This window comes from Rhinatrema bivittatum, chromosome 2 (genome assembly GCF_901001135.1).
Source record: "Rhinatrema bivittatum chromosome 2, aRhiBiv1.1, whole genome shotgun sequence".
NCBI classification, from domain to species: Eukaryota; Metazoa; Chordata; class Amphibia; order Gymnophiona; family Rhinatrematidae; genus Rhinatrema; species Rhinatrema bivittatum.
The window spans coordinates 25,859,442-25,875,062 of NC_042616.1; the positions used below are offsets into that span (position 1 = coordinate 25,859,442).

At 45.1% G+C, this 15,621-nt stretch overlaps 1 protein-coding gene and 1 non-coding gene across 4 annotated transcripts; both read left to right on the forward strand.

The window, feature by feature from the left end:
* The first annotated feature begins 678 nt into the window (after window positions 1–678).
* TRNAG-UCC lies at window positions 679–750 on the forward strand. Its single transcript has one exon. It is a non-coding gene; the product is annotated as a tRNA-Gly (tRNA).
* A 6,300-nt stretch (window positions 751–7,050) lies between these two features.
* On the forward strand, window positions 7,051–15,355 carry LOC115083709 (gastrula zinc finger protein XlCGF26.1-like). 3 transcript variants are annotated; one of them, XM_029587689.1, is made up of 5 exons: window positions 7,051–7,174; window positions 8,050–8,474; window positions 11,271–11,423; window positions 12,347–12,470; window positions 13,907–15,355. In XM_029587689.1, exons 2-5 carry the CDS (start codon window positions 8,067–8,069, stop codon window positions 15,328–15,330), a joined length of 2,109 nt encoding a protein of 702 aa, XP_029443549.1. In that variant the 5' UTR covers window positions 7,051–7,174; window positions 8,050–8,066; the 3' UTR covers window positions 15,331–15,355. The 3 variants fall into 3 exon arrangements, with proteins under 3 accessions (XP_029443549.1, XP_029443550.1, XP_029443551.1); XM_029587690.1 differs by having other exon boundaries at window positions 13,910–15,355; XM_029587691.1 differs by lacking the exon at window positions 11,271–11,423.
* The last annotated feature ends 266 nt before the right edge of the window (window positions 15,356–15,621 follow it).

Below are 15,621 nucleotides of genomic sequence, written 5' to 3' on the forward strand. Positions count from 1 at the left end.
TTGCGTGAGGCGTGCTGTTTTGACCGAGGGGACAGTTAGTAGAGCCTTATTAGCAGATCTCAGGTTTCTTTGCGGGACGTGTACGCGCAGTGCAGTGTTAAGCCAGTCAGCTTTTTCATCGTGGATTAGATCGTGAATTATGCACAAAGCCTTATATTGAATTCTTTGTTCAATTGGAAGCCAGTGTAATTCGGCGAGCGATCCTGTAATGTGGTAATTTATTTTTTGCCAGTCGAAATTCTAGCAGCTGAGTAATAGAAGCTTTAATATGAGCTTGAGAAAATGTCTTTATCATTTTGAATTTATTTTGAAGTATCTCATCAGGCCTCTTTCTATTTGAAAGCCTTGTTCAGGAGGAAAAAAAATATATCTGGTCCCGTCGACTATCTCTGTTCATGGTCGATTAGATCTTGAATTTGTAAGTACTTACATCAGCCCTTCCATACTTAGCTTATCTTCAGTTCCTTCATGTTTCTCTATTTGACGAATGCACACATGAAAGCACAATATAATAATTTTTAAGAGTGGCATATGTTAATGTCAATCTGTTTATCCTTTCCGTGCAATCTAATGATTAGGGTTTTGCTAAACTAATGTTCTAGCTGAATAAGTTGTTCTTACGATGGCCATCCATCTTTCAAACATACAGAGATGGGATAGAATGCCAGATCTTCACCAGCATTGATGGTATAGTGGTGAGCATGGCTGCCTTCCAAGCAGTTGACCTGGGTTCGATTCCCAGCCAATGCAAAGCATCTGTTTGGACCTGAAATTACCTTTGAGCCTTACAATGCCACTTTTGCACATCCTTCTATCACGAACATATCTTAAAAAAAAAAAGGCTTGTCCCCATTTGATGCTTTTCATGCAAGTGCAACATTGCTCCCCACTTATATGGCTAGAGAATGAAATGTGAAAAAGCGTGCAGGTGGGTAATTTGCTTGTGTGGCAGTAACTACAGTTAGCGGAAAGCATGGCGATTACTGCCCTTAACCAATAAACCTTGATGCAACATTGCTCCCCACTTTGAGGGCAGGGGGAAAATTGGATTCAGACAACAACCAAGGGCCCCAACTTCTAAGGTCTAGGGTACTGATATGCAGACACAAGGGGAAAAAGCACAGGACTGCTTCTATGTGTCTCCCAGGGCTACTGTCCAAAGTTGGTGATTCGATTAAGAATGTGGGTGGCTGGTGGGCGTGAGGATCGCCTGGTAATATGCCTACCTGGTGCGAAGGTGGCGGACTTCACGTGTCACCTAGATAGGATTTTAGACAGTGTGTCACCTAGATAGGATTTTAGACAGGAGCCGGATGGCATGGAACATATGGGCACCAACGACATAGGAAAATCTGGGAAGGAGGTTCTGGGAGTCAAAATGTAGGCTCTTAGGTAGAAATCTGAAATTCAGAACCTCCAGGGTAGCATTTTCTGAAGTGCTCCACGTTTAGGGATGCCAACTGTCCAATTTTGGACTGGACAGCCAGGTTTTCAGGCATTCTGTGCAGCGTCCAGTCAGAAGTACCCGGCCGGACACTAAAAGTCAGTTTTTGCAGGTGGTTCCTCCTCTCTCCCACAGCCTCTTATTTAGAAGGCGAGAAAGGCAGAGTCGGAGCCTATCAGAGGAGAGCTGTGTTGTATCCCTGCCTGATGCTGTGATTGGGCAGCATGGGGAAAGGAGGCGGGGCACAAAACAGCTCTCAGCTCCCACTATTTTTATCAGTAGACCCAGTGCGGGTGCCAGAAAGTAGACCCAGTAGAAAGTAGACCCAGTGCGGGTGCCGCTCTGGTCAGAAAGAAATTTCAGAAACGTGTGTTTCCACACAAAGGAATCAGAAACAGTCTGCCAATAAAACAAAATGCCTAGTATGTTGAAGACAAACTACCTTTCAAAGCAAGGGCGACCAGGGGATCCAGTAGAATCAATCTATTCATCAGCATACTCTGCACGGAGGCAGAAAGAAAACGCTTGATTTTCAGTCAACGTTCTTTAGCTCACGGAAAAATTTCAGAAACTGTGTTCACACATGAGGAAACATCTACTGTCTATCAAAAAACCCAAAATGCCCAGTATATTCAATGTCAATCTACCTTTCAAAAACAAGAAAGGTAAGCGAAAGAAAGAGAGCAGGGAATTCAGTCGTCAGACTGCTCCTCCACATACACTGCGCAGGGCAAAAAGGAATCACTGCTTTTTAGACAGTGTCCTTTAGCTCATCATAGTAGAACCACTCAACCGAAGAAAAGGAGGGGGTTTGCAGTAGTGGATAGAAGAACCAACCAAAACGCCCCGATGCCCTATAATGTCTGGGTCCTGCACTTTCCTAATTCAGACTTTTATAGGAAAGCGGAATCTAAGCTCTGTTCGAAAAACAAACATTCTTCTAAAGGTCTTAAACCCTTCAATAAACTATCTTTCCCTGTCAAACTGTCTCTATTTTTAATTCTTTTCTGCAGAATCCGTGTCTAAAGTTATTTTCTCTCGAGGTTCTCCCTTTTGCGTACCTGGGAACTCTCCAGATTTGGCCTGGAAACTCCAGAATTCTAAAAGAATTACTGGGTCTCCGGGCCAATATCGGAAATCTCCGGGTGCTGCAGCAAAACCAATCTGCTTGGACCCGGAAAGAAGAAAGGAACGTGATTGGCCTTGCGTGGCTGAAAAAGGAGGAACTCGACAGTGATTTCTACCATCTCCAGACCTTTTTAACTCTTAACTTCGCTTCCTCATGACACCACCTGCTCCTGCACAGCCTGTTTCCTGTATCCAGCTGCTTGCCCGCCCCATCCTGTTTGTCTTGGCCAATCGACGTTGCGATTTCCTGCCCGTGCATCAAACGAGGAGAAAGAAACAGGCAGCGTCCACTTCCGCAGCGCAGGAGGAGAAGGAAGAGGCTGCTGCTGCTCCAGGAGCCCAAGTTGGAGTCTGCTGTTGCTAGTGTGTTTTGAAAGTGGGGGAGAGAGAATGAATGAGCATGTCCGTGAGAGTGAGTGTGTATTTGTGTAGGAAGAGATCTGAGAGTGTATGTAGGTGAGTAGGAGAGAGCTGAATGCAAGTGAGCATGGGTGTGAAAGTTAGTGGGCATGTGTGTATGGAAGAGGGAGAGATGTGAGTGTGTGTGTGTGTGTTGGTGGGAGAATGGCAGAAGTAAAGGTGTAAATGGACATGTGAGAATGTGAGAGAATGAGCAGTGAAAGTAAGTGTGAACATGTAAGAGTGTTTATGAGAGCAAATTTGTGAGCATCCGGTTCCACTGGACAGTTGCCCTCCCCCCCCTTGCTAATCCATGGCAATCTCAGGGTGACTGGAAGTCAAAAGTTCCCAGGTATGATATGCCCTTTTGCTATGAGGCAGCTCCTGTACTACTTCGTCACCCCCTACCTCCCATTTTCTGTGCTTTACAGGGGAAGGGAGAAGTTCTGACGCCTGGACAAGGCTTCAGAATCTGTATTTACCACTGCCCGACTCATTATTTCTTGCACTTTATCCTCCTTTTTTTTACCCTCTTTCCTCTTGCCGCCCTCCGGGCAGTTCGATAATGAAATGATTTTAAATGCTTCCAACCTGCCTCCCTCTGCCTGAAATCTCTCCTAGTATCTTTAAATGTGGCTGGGAGGCAGGGTGGTACATTAGACAGTATTACTCTTGTCCCTGGCTCTTCCAGGGGTTTAAGTTGTTGAACTGTTACCCCCGCTTTACATTTCCCCTGCCCCCAGCTCTTTTCACTGCAGTGCCTCTCCACTTGCCTTCGTAGCTGCCACAATATCTTTTGGGCCCACCAGTTTTGCTACAGTGGAAGCATTTCGGTGGATGTTGAAACCTGGCAGCATGTGACAGGATAGCAGGTGGCGCCAGCCTATGGTTCCGCTGCCAGGTAGGTGCATCAAAGGTCTGTAACTCAGATTTCTCTGGTGGCTGTCCCACATCTTCAGTATGTATGTTTTTCCTGGTTTTTCTTCCCGCTTTGTTTTCTACCATTACCCCTTGTTTGGCCTGTGGTTCGATTCTGTGCTTCAAGACGCCGGTTGTTTCCTTTGGCCTCTCTCTAATGTTTTCTGGAGTTATTTGGCACCTCCCCCTTCCTTCAGTCACCACTATGGGTGCCGGCTGTTCCTGGGCCCTGCCCTGAAGGTAAACACGTTACCAGGAGCTGGGGACAGCCCAGGTATCTGAAAGGGAGGAGACACTCTGGATAGGACGCCACAGGCTCCCTGGGGCCTCTTTTCCCCTGGGGCGGATCCTTGAAGTTCTGTCTTTCTTTTGGAAGGGGTTAACTTTTATCTATTACTACGTCATAATAGTAGATAAAGGCTGGTGAGCCTGACTGGGCTCTGGTTTAGACTCCTGGGTAGGAGGGTGAACCACTCCTTCTTCCTCTTTTATTCCTTTCTTCTTCCTCTCCCCTTTTTGTGGTTCTGGGGTTCCCAGGGTAATAACCTCTTCCTGGGGTTCCCCTTGCAGTTCTCTGCTCTAACCTCTAGAAAGGGAGGGACTGATTTGAGGCCACCCAGTGAGATTTATGGCTACAACAGCTTCTAAGGGTATCCCCTGATTTTTAGAAGGGTCCTCTTCTGCAGCGAGAGGGTTTTCTGGCTCTGACCAATCCGCAGCCTGCTCGTCTGCAGGGTCCTCCGAGGGTGCCTTCAGATGGCTGGGGCCTTCCTCTATTCCTGAGCGAAGGAGGGGGGCTGCTGGTTACCTTCAGGGTTGTTGATCTGAACCGCTCCCTCATTTTCCACTACGTCTTCCGGTGCTAAGGAAGAGCCATTTGGACGAGCGAGGGGAGGCAGTATGCTGCCATTCTGTGTGTTAAAATCGGGGCACCGCTACCTCTTCTTCCTAGCTGAGGGGCTCTACGCTGCTTTCTCCTGAAGTTCCCGAGTTAGTGGAAGTGTCTCTGCCTCGGGGATCACGTACGCCGCGTTGTGCTTTCCGGTGGTGCTTGACGTTTCCTCGTCCCCTTCTCCCTGGAGTTCGCGGGGGATCTAGCACTGCCGCTCTTGCCAGGGCTTTGTCCCTTTTCTTTCTCTGAATTTCCGCTAATAGACTAGCGAAAGTCAGAAGAGAGCTAGGTTTTCCCTTGGAGGTTCGGACCTGTGGTGTTATCCCCTGTTGGAAGGCTTTGATCGTCCCGGTGATTTCTTTCCACTCTTCTTAAACAGATTTTTTTTAATAGGCCAGTAAGGCTTAGGGGTTCCCTCATTAGAACCTCTAGCTACTGGGGATGGTGTTATTGTTTGGGGCATGGGGTTTTGGTCTGCCCCTTCATTGTTTTTTAAAGGGGGCTGAGGCACTGCTGCCTGCACCTCTTTTTTTTTTCCAATTTTTTGGCTTTTTTCTTAACCTAGTGCTGCAGCCTACCAAGAACCAAGCACTGAAGGAACTTTAAAGGGATTAAGCAAACACAAAATGGAGGTAAAGAAGAGGTGGGGGGGGGGGGGGGGGGAGACAAAAAAAAAATCTAAAGCAGGAAAGGAACCTCAAATCCTAATTCAAACGAGCCCTTAGCTTTTGCTCTCCTCAGGTTTAAGCCCCACACGCAGCCTGCACTGCTCTAGAAGGGAAAGGAAAAGATAAAAACTCAGACCTTTACCTTCAGAAGTTGAGAACAGCAGGAACTTTGCAGGTGAAAAAAAAAAAAAAAAGACAGCTCCCTAGGGGGATGCAGAAGCAGGGGGTGGGAGGGGGGCAGGGAAGTTTGGGCAAGGGTGGTAGGTTTGGGGAGAGGAAGGCTAGGACTCCCTCTCTTAATTCCTGGGGCACAGCCCTCAGCTCCCAGTGGCTCCACAGATCTCTAAGCAATGGCCCTCTTGGGTCCCAGCCCCTCCCTCACAGTATGCTGGGCAAGACCTGGGAAAGGGATTGCAGTGAGCCCTATTGAGAGAGGGATAGAAGTACAAGGGAGAAGATGGAGAGACAGAAAGACAGAAGTAGAGGCTGGAGAGAGGGGAAAAACACAGAGGGGACAGAGATGAAAGGGGAGAATGGAAGGAGGGAATGGGTCACAGGATTTCACACACAGTCCAGCCAAAAGCTGCCTGGGAAGTTGTTCTGTACGCTCTGTTCCTCCTTCTGGTCTCACTCTGGACCCACTTGTCTCTTATCAACCTGGAAGTTACCTGGTGTTAAAGAAAAACATGTAATGTACTGCAGTGACCCCCCTCCTCCTCTCTGCCTATGCCTGTACCCCTTCCTGGCCCTCTCCCCCCTCCTATAATTTATTTATTTATTTATGGTTTTTATATACCGGAAGTTCCTGTATACAATACATATCACTCCGGTTCACATTTAACAGAAATAACTGCTCCACTCAGGTCTGTTACTGGGCTGCCCAGTGCGGGTAGCATGGCTGGCCATAGGAGGAGGGGGCAGTACCTCCTTAGATGACATGAATGGCCAGCTGAGCCAGCGGCCGTATAGGGGGCTAAGGCGTGCTTGTTCCACCACAATGGCGGCATGCAGCATTAGCACCCAGCCCCCTGATGAGGTGCTTTAGTGCTCTCCCAGCAGCCCTGGCTCCATTTCCCTTCCTCCCTGCCTAGCCTGTTTCTTGCCCTCCCAGACTGCGTGTGAGAAGGAAAGGGAGCCTGTGGGGGTGTGTTTGTGCGTGAGAATAAATGTGTATGAGAGAGAGAGAGAGAGAGGAGAAAGTTTGTGCCCCACCCCATTATCCCCTAATAAGCCACAAGATAAGAAATGGGAAGGAGCGATGTGGCTGGAAGAGAAACTCGCCTGTGTGCAGCCAATTATTGCCCTATTTAGATAGTTCACTGGCAGGATCTATCGTGGGGGGGGGGGGGGGTAACCATCTCTTCCCTGCCCCTCCCCCCTTTTCCGGTCAAGTGTCCAGTCCTGGTCTGCTTAAAAGTTGCCAACCTCACTTGATTAGCTCTGGGCTGGCCACCTGGGCGGCTGTCTGCTAGAAACCCGCTTCGTTGCTGGCGCCTTTTTATCTCGTCTCAGAGTGATGACGCATCAGAGGCAGCAGCCAATCAGAGGCTGCAGGAGGTCAGACGAAGGGGGGCGGTGCCTGCAGCTTGCAGAAGACGGAAGAGGAAGAAGACGCATGCGCTCAGCTGGAGAACGAGCCCTTCAATTCCTCCTGTGCTCATAACCCAAGCAATTTACTTTTCTTAACCAGGAATAAGCGATTGCAGTGAAGCTCAGCCCCGGAGGGTAAGCGGTGCCTTTCCAGCCTGTTCTCTTCCCGGTGTCCCTGTGACATTTTCTAGCAGAAGCAGCAGCGCTGAGTGTGAGGAGCTCCAGGCAGGGGGCTCTGCACAGGGAGCAGGGGAGGGAAAGCAAAGTGGACTCAGGTCTTTAAATCTCTGAATACAAGCATCCTCATGAGCTGCTTCCCCCCACACACACACACACACATATACACATTTAGGTTTCAAACAATTGAGCATTAAAATGTTAGAATTAAGGGATCAAAATTTAACCAAGAAGAATCGAGCTAAGCACCACCTCAGTAAAGAGAGAATATATAGGGGCGTTAGCCCACCAGAAACTCTCGTAGCTCACAATTTTACTTGCAAAAACCTGAGCTCTGTCCTTTAATTTTACTGTACTGTTATTTTGTAATGTTTATTCCACTGTTTCAGTTTGATATTCACTTATCCTGTAGTTGTTGAAGGTCTTTCTTTATATTACATGTGTGACCAAGGTGTAGGTTTGTGTAAGGATCGGTGTCAGTCCAGCTTATTTTGTTTTCTAGTAAGAAATAGAGATTTTTATTTATTTAAAACATTTCTAATTCACGTATAACAAAAAGCTCATTATGTAGATGCTCTAGGCCATTTTGCCTTTTCATAGATAGGTTTGTTGCTGTGTGAGTTTTGGATGTTAGTGCTGTTTAGGTGTGATGGGTTTGATACAAAGGTGCTGAGAGGGTTTTCTGTAGGGTTTTGTTTTATTTCACAAAGTGTCTGCTACAGGAAGGAGTTAACTCTCCAGATTCTCTTTATCTCTTGCCTCAGTCCAACTTGCTCTGAAGCTAGCTACTTTGAATAGAAAGAGAAAATCTAAATCTCGTCTGTCTCTTACAGATATTCCTTTCGGAACAATGGATGTTTTTGTTCATTCTGGGACTTCAGTGCTGGGATCCAGCTCTGCTGTGGTGGCGAGGTCACAGTGTGTAGAGCAGATGCCTCACCCAGAGCAGCCCAGTAAGGTTATGAAGACAGCATTGGAGGTTAAGCCTTCTCTGGATCTAAATTCTTCCTTGGCGCAACCTCTGGCTGAGTCTCTGAGATCAGAGGAAGGTGCAGGGGTGGCTCTGTTCTCCTTCCCAGATCCATGGCAGCCTAGAACTTTAGGCTCCTTGTGGATGGTTCTGGTGCGGCTGGAAGCGACAATGAGCAGCAAGTTGGAAAGGATTCAAGGGGAAATCTCCTCGCTGGAGCTGCGCTCAGTGACCCAGGAGAAGCAAATCTCTGCTCATGCTAAACGGCTGCAAGTGCTGGAAAACAAGGTTGGAAACTTACTCACAAATTTTCTGCCTCTGTTTAGGATAAGGTTTCACTTAGAAGGAAAATTAAGAAGTTAGAAAACATTTCCAAGAGAAAAATATTGTAGAAATTTCAATTTTACAAAGAGTGATAATATTTCACCAGTTGAAATGATTAATAATTATTTCAGGGAGGCTTTGCAAATATCTAAGGAATCACTTCCTCCAATTAACCAAATTTCTTTTCTAATGAAAATTAAATGTATAAAGATCTGTCTTTTGTTGCTGAGCCACAAATTTCAAGGAAGAAGAGGTTGAACCCAAAAACTAATTTCTAAACCTTGGTCATTTTTAGTCTTGAGTTCCCAGCCAGGTCACCTCTACACCCTCCCTTCCCCCGCCACCCTCTATTCCTTTACTGAAATCACAGTGACTGAGGCTGCCCATCTTCTCTCCTCCTCCAAACTCACTGCTTCAGGGGTGGCCAATTCCAGTCCTTGAGAGCCACAAACGGGCCTGGTTTTCAGGATATCCACCATGAATATGCATGGGATAGATTTGTATGCACTGCATCCATTGTATGCAGATCTATCTCATGCATATTCATGGTGGATATCCTGAAAACCTGGCCTGTTTGTGGCTCTCGGGGACCAGAGTTAGCCACCCCTGCAGTACTTGCTCCTCTAACCCCATTGCCGCCAGCTCCTGAGCTGTATCTGTCCCATCCTCAATCTATCACTTTCCACTGTTACTGTTCCTGCTGCTTTGAAATGCGCTGTGATCTCCCCACTCCTCAGAAATCCTCACTGCTCCTTACCTGTCCTGCCAAATATCGTCCTGTCTTCCTCCCGCCTCCCTTTCACTTCCAAACTACCTGAACTTGCTGTTCACTGCCTCTACCTTGACTCTTTCATCTCAAGCCATTCCCAATCCACTCCAGTCTGGTTTTTGTTCTTTACATTCCCCAGAAACAGCTCCTGCCAAAGTCTCCATGGACCTGTTCATGGCTAAACCCAAAAGCCTTCCCTCAGTTCTTATCCTCCTTGATCTATCTCCTGCTTCTGACACTGTTAATCACCATCTACTTCTTGATAATCTGTCCTCACTTGGATTTCAGGTCTCCCTCCTGTCTTGTTTCTCTGCTTACCTCTCTCATTGCACTTTTAATGTGTTTTCTGGTGGATTCTTCTCTATTGCCATCCCACAATCAATTGGTGTGCCTCATGGCTTTGTCCTAGGCTGACTTCTCTCTCTATACCAATTCCCTCTGATCTCATAGAAATATGATGGCAGAAAAAGACCGTATGTCCTATCTAGTCTGCCCAGCCTCCTGAGTAAGTTAGCTTTGCAATTCCCATCACTCCCTCAGATCCTTGGTATTTATCCCATGCTTTCTTGAATTAAGATACTGTTTCTGTCTCCATCACTTGCACTGGGAGGCCATTTCACACATCTACCACCCTTTCTGTAAAGAAATATTTTCTATGATTATTCCTGAATTTTCTTCCTATTCCCATGCAGCTCATTCTAGAGCATCTCATCCATTGGAAGAGGCCTGCCTCTTATGCATGGAAACCTTTTGAGATATTTGAATGTCTCTATCATATCTCTCCTATCGTGTCTTTCCTCTAGGTATACATGTTTAGATGTTTAAATCTGTCCCCATATGTTTTAGAATGAAGACCACTGACCATTTTAATAGCTACCTGTCTGTTTTGATTAGATTGTAAGCTCTCCTGAGCAGGGACCATCTCTTATATGTTTTTTGTGCAGCACTGTCTATGTTGAGGAGCGCTGTAGAAGTGCTAGGTAATGGTAATGATACTGTCAGAGTCCTCGTTTACCTCCTGACATGTCGTCGACACCCAAGAAAAAATATTAGGAATGGTATTTTTTTGCCCGATCTCAAAATGAATTTCCCTGCATAAAACCCAGGATTGTGCCTGTAAATGGGTTTTTGAGCTTTGCCCTCGGGTTGTGCGTGTAATAGTAAGAGAGAGCTGGGGCGGGGATACTATTTACGTACAAGCAGTGTAAATGCGTCTGCAGCGCTGGGATTCACCTGCACCGGATAATATTCAAAGCAGACTTGTGCGTGCTCTGTACACCCAAGCTTCAGCCCTAACTGGGCCACTAACACTCACCCACTTTGAGATTTAAAGTCACCCACACAGGTTTAGAGCAGGCCCCCAAAATGTCCCTCCCACCCCCAGAGAGCCTCTCTTTATCTCACCAAATTTGTGCAGGTTATGAAGTTACGCAGGGAGTCACAGAGGGGGAAACTACAGAAAATCAGAACTTTACATTAAATATAATTCATCACTTAATCATCCTGCATGTGACCCATGGAAATAACTGGAAATGGGAGCCAGGTTACTCCCCAGGACCCCAAACTCTTCCTGCCCTGCTATTTATTTGTTTGATTGATTGTATTTTGTTAGTCTCCTAATTTGAAAAATCATCTCGATGCGATGCACACAGAGACATTGAAATATCTAATCGTATGTCAGGATTAGCACTACTGCTACTATTGATCATGTTTAAAGCACTACCAGTCATACACAGCGCTGCACAGACACACATAGGAGACGGTCCCTGCTCCAGGGAGCTTACAATTTAGATAAGGCAAACATACAGAATTTTCTTTATTATTTATTTAATGAGTTTTATATACTGTCATTCGGTAAAGCCATCACAACGGTTTACAAAAGCTCAAAATGCAGGATTTTTAACAATTGAGCAAAAAGGGATAACAGGAAGTATATTAAACAAAGGAGAGATATTCAATTGCAAAGATATTAACTGGCATTTGCACTACAGGTTGCACTAAGGGGTGCACAAAGGGGAGGGCCCCTTTGTCGCACTCCTTCGGCGCGCGGCGCCTGGTGGCAGGGCGCCTTTCAACGGTCGGAGCTGCCCCTGGTGACATCGGGGGGACGGGGCTTCCAATCGGGTCTCTTCCTCACATTGCAGGTATAGAGAAGTACTTGGGATTTAAAAGCAACATCAATAAGGCAAAGTTTTAAACTGGATTCGGATGTGACCAGAGAGGGAGCAAGAAACATGGACTCAGGAAGTCTCTTCCAGGCACGAGGCAGAGCGAGGCAGAAAGCAGGGAATTGGAAGGTGGTGGGAGGAGGAAGGCACAGATAAGAGGAATGGCGTTCACGAGGAAGGGAGAGAGAAGAGAAGAAAGGCAGTGAGGAGCTGCAGAGTGAGTGCATTTGTAGGGGAGGGAGAGAAGCTTGAACTGTAGGTGGAAGTGGGCAGAGAGCCAATGAAGTGACCTGAGAAGAGGGGGTTACATGATCACAGCGAGGTTAAAGAAAGAGAAGTCTTGCAGCTGAATGTTGAAGAGATTGCAGGGGAGAAAAACGATTCAGCGGGAGGTCAGCACAGAGCAAGTTACAGAAGTCTAAGCAGGAGGAGATAAGAGAGGGGAGGAGGGTTTTGGCTCAGAGAGGAAGGGATAGATTTTAGCAGTGTTATAGAGGAGGAACTGACTCACTTTAGCAGTGTTTTGGATGTGCAGGAGGAGGGAGAGGCTTCAAAGATGACCCAAGGTTAGGGCTGAGCAAACCAGGAGGATGAGAGCACAGCGAGCCCTCCTGATGTGACAGAATCAGATGTTCCTGATGTTCTGGATAATGCTCTGTTAGATCTGGGGTTTCATTATTCACTGATTTATCCAGGCAGAGACGTTTGATATTCTGAGCCTCTGGGATTAGACTTGTAAACCACGAGGTCCAGAAAGGAAACTGAGTCCAGGGGAACAAGTCTGGCAGTTCCTGGGGATGAGGGGTCCTGGTCTCCTCTCTTCCATGATAAAATGTTATGAGATTAAAGCCATCTGAGCCCCTCCATGTGTCCCTGAGTGTTTCTGGTTTGTGTTTCAGGTGCCAGTGATGTTTGAAGACCTCACTGTCTCTTTCTCCCAGGAGGAAGGGGGTTGTTTAGTTGAAGAACAGAAGGAGCTTTACAGGGATGTGAAGGAGAATTATGAGTCCCAGCCATCTCTAGGTAAGGATTATTTCTGTTTCAGTAAATACAAGGAATGTTTTACTAAAAATCGCTTTTTCCTGAGTCAAATCCACACCAGAAATGTGCAAACAGTCCTTTCCTCTCTCCTCACCTTTTTTCTTGGTCCTCCCTCTCCTCTCTCAATGCTTGTTCCTCTCATCCTCTTTTTTTTAATTTTTTTTCCCCATCCCTGAGATCTCCTCTGTCTGCTGATACTTGCAATCGCTTTTCCTCAATAAAAAGAAAGTGAATTATACAGACACAAGCAAGGTTGGAAAATGACTTTATTTATACAATGTAATAGAAAAGATGGAAATGTTAGGGAAGCTTAGTGACAAGTCCATTATGAGTGGATAATAATAAATGTTTTAAAATAAATAAATAGTAGATAAGCCCAGGGAACCAGATCTACAGGAATCCTAAAGGAGGGACCTGTGTAATCTCCAGCGTTCCTGTATTGCCACAGCTTTATTGGTGCTCGGATGAAAATGTCACATTGTTAGTGGCAGGGGTAGGTATGATTACAACTCCTGTGTTAAAAGATCTTCACTGGTTCCCTGTTGTGAAAAGGTGGGGTGGCTGAGTGGTAGGTTATATGTCACAGAATACATTACACACTTAATTAAAGTATAGAAGCTTTACTTATAAGTCTATGAATAAGCAATCAAAGCATAGAGTTTGCATTAAAGAATATGTACACTAAATACTTTCCTCACAATTCCCAATGTGATGTATTTTGGAAAATCCGGGACAACGCATTGGGAAATCAGCAAGTTACATTACCAGTGGTCATTTTATTAACCACTGATAATGTCCAAAAAGCTTTTCCCTACTCTATCAGTGGTTAATGAAGTGACCCATGATATCTAAAAAGCTTTTCCTCCAAGCTGTTGGTTCTCTGATTTCAGTCTCATGTTGCTCTTTAAGTTAATTCTTCTGACCTTAGTCTTAGTTTCTTTCTCTGGCCCACTCCCCATGTGCTCACTGAGTCACTGACTATCTGTTATCGTATCACGGACAAACAGCTGGGTGTGGCCAGGAGGCTAAGTCCTGTTCTGTTCAAATATCTGCAGTTAGCCTTTCTGAGTAACTGCTTTCCAATATATCTGATCTCAGGACTTGTTTTGTGACAAACAGTTTTTTGTTACAAGCAGGCTAAGAAAAATGGCATATATTCTCAGAATTTGCATTGTTCAGGAAGCGGGTGATAAGTTTTTAAATATATAAATAAAAATAAACCACCGGAGCTCTATAAAGACATCACATCAGATTTTTCACAGGCATTTCCTAAAGCTTCTGCTACATCACAGAATTCTCTAAATCGGAGATCCCATTCAGCTATTGTGTGATCCTTCAAAAAGTCTGATCCTAGGTGATTGATAATTTTCCATTCTATTGTCACTGACCGATGATTAATTCCTTCTTTTTATATCCAGCAGACAGTGAGGTCATACGGGAGGAGAATCGAGAAGAACACTCTATAGTACTGGCACTTACTCCAAGACAATCAGGAAATGTCTGTGAAAATCTTTCCCAGAGGTCTGAGGGGAGAGATACTAGTCAAACTCAGCAGGAATCTGAGAAAAATCAGTGGGACCCTGCAGAAGATTCACTGTATGGCATCACTGTATGTGAGAGAAGTGACAGGGAGTTCACAGATATCCCTGAGCACCAGAGACACCTGAAAGCAGAGAGAGCCTTCCAGAGTAATAACAGTGATCAAATGACTTCTGACCTTCAGCAGAGAGAGGAGAAAGGGAAGAAATCCTTTCACTGTGATACCTGTGGGAAAACCTTTGATAGGAAATGTTATTTTGTACTGCACCAGAAAATGCACACAGGAGAGGGACCTTTTCCCTGCTCTCAATGTGGAAAATGTTTCAAACATATGTTAACTCTGCAGTTACACCAGATAATCCATACTCCAGGGAACACTTTTCATTGTACTGAATGTAAGAAAAACTTTTCTAGCAGGGAATCCTTATTAATACACCAAAGAAGACACACAGGTAAAAGACCCTTTCCTTATCCTCAAGATGGGGATAGCTCTGACTTCTCTTTCTTAAATCATCAGAAAATGGAAACAGACGAGACATTGCCATGTCTTAAAAGTGGAGAAATCATCATTCAAAAGAAAGATCTAATAATAAACCAAACAGAGAGAGAAGAACAATTATTCATGTGTACTGATGGTGATAGAAACTTCAATCAGAAAGATGTTGTCACAGGACAACTAAAATTCCAACCAGGAGAGAGACCAGTTTTACATAATGAATGCAATAAAAACTTATGTGACGGAAAAAACTTTTCAAGAAACAGAAAAAAACATACTGGTGAGAGACCATTGTCTTGTATTCAGTCTGAGAAAAGCTTCAGTAGGAAGACAGATGACTCAAAACGGAAGAAAATTCCCAAAGTAGCATGTCCATTTATATGTACTGAGTGTGGTAAAAGCTTCAAGCAGAAGCATAACCTCATAATACACCAGAGAATCCACACTGGAGTAAAACCATTTACCTGTGAGTGTGGTAAAAGTTTCAGTGAGAAAGGAAACTTCCAACGCCACCAGAGAATTCACACTGGAGTGAAGCCATTTACATGTACTGAATGTAGTAAAAGTTTTAGTCAAAAGATATCTCTAATATGGCATCAGAGAATCCATACTGGAGTTAAACCATTTCCATGCTCTGAGTGTGCTAAATGGTTTAGGACAAAGGGAGAACTCATAATCCATCAGAGAAACCACACAGGAGAGAAGCCATTTACATGTACTGAGTGTGGTAAAAGTTTCATTCAGAAAGGACACCTGACATACCACCAGAGAAAGCATTTACATGTGCTGAATGTAGTAAAAGTTTAAGTCAGAAGACTTCTCTCCTATGGCATTAGAGAATCCAAAGTGGAGTGGTAAAAGCTTCAGACCAAAGGAAGAATTTGCAAGCCACCAGAGAAGCCACACTGGAGTCAAATGTAATTCACACACACTCCTATAGTTTTGAAATTGTAGACTGGACTGATAAGGATCCTAAATATTTGGATGCAATAACAATATAACTTTTCTATATCCATCAAGTGCTGAGGTGTGAAAGTGAATGACCAAAATTGGTCTACATCCTTAAGCGTGGACAGTTGTTAAAACGAGAGGAAGGAA

Bases quoted from the DNA above. Each gene is read 5' to 3' on its own strand.
- LOC115083709 (XM_029587689.1), top strand. From the start codon at position 8,067: ATGGATGTTTTTGTTCATTCTGGGACTTCAGTGCTGGGATCCAGCTCT. The intron at 8,475-11,270 runs GTTGGAAACTTA...TTTGCACTACAG, and splicing joins TGCAAGTGCTGGAAAACAAG to GTTGCACTAAGGGGTGCACA. The intron at 12,471-13,906 runs GTAAGGATTATT...TTTTATATCCAG, and splicing joins TGAGTCCCAGCCATCTCTAG to CAGACAGTGAGGTCATACGG.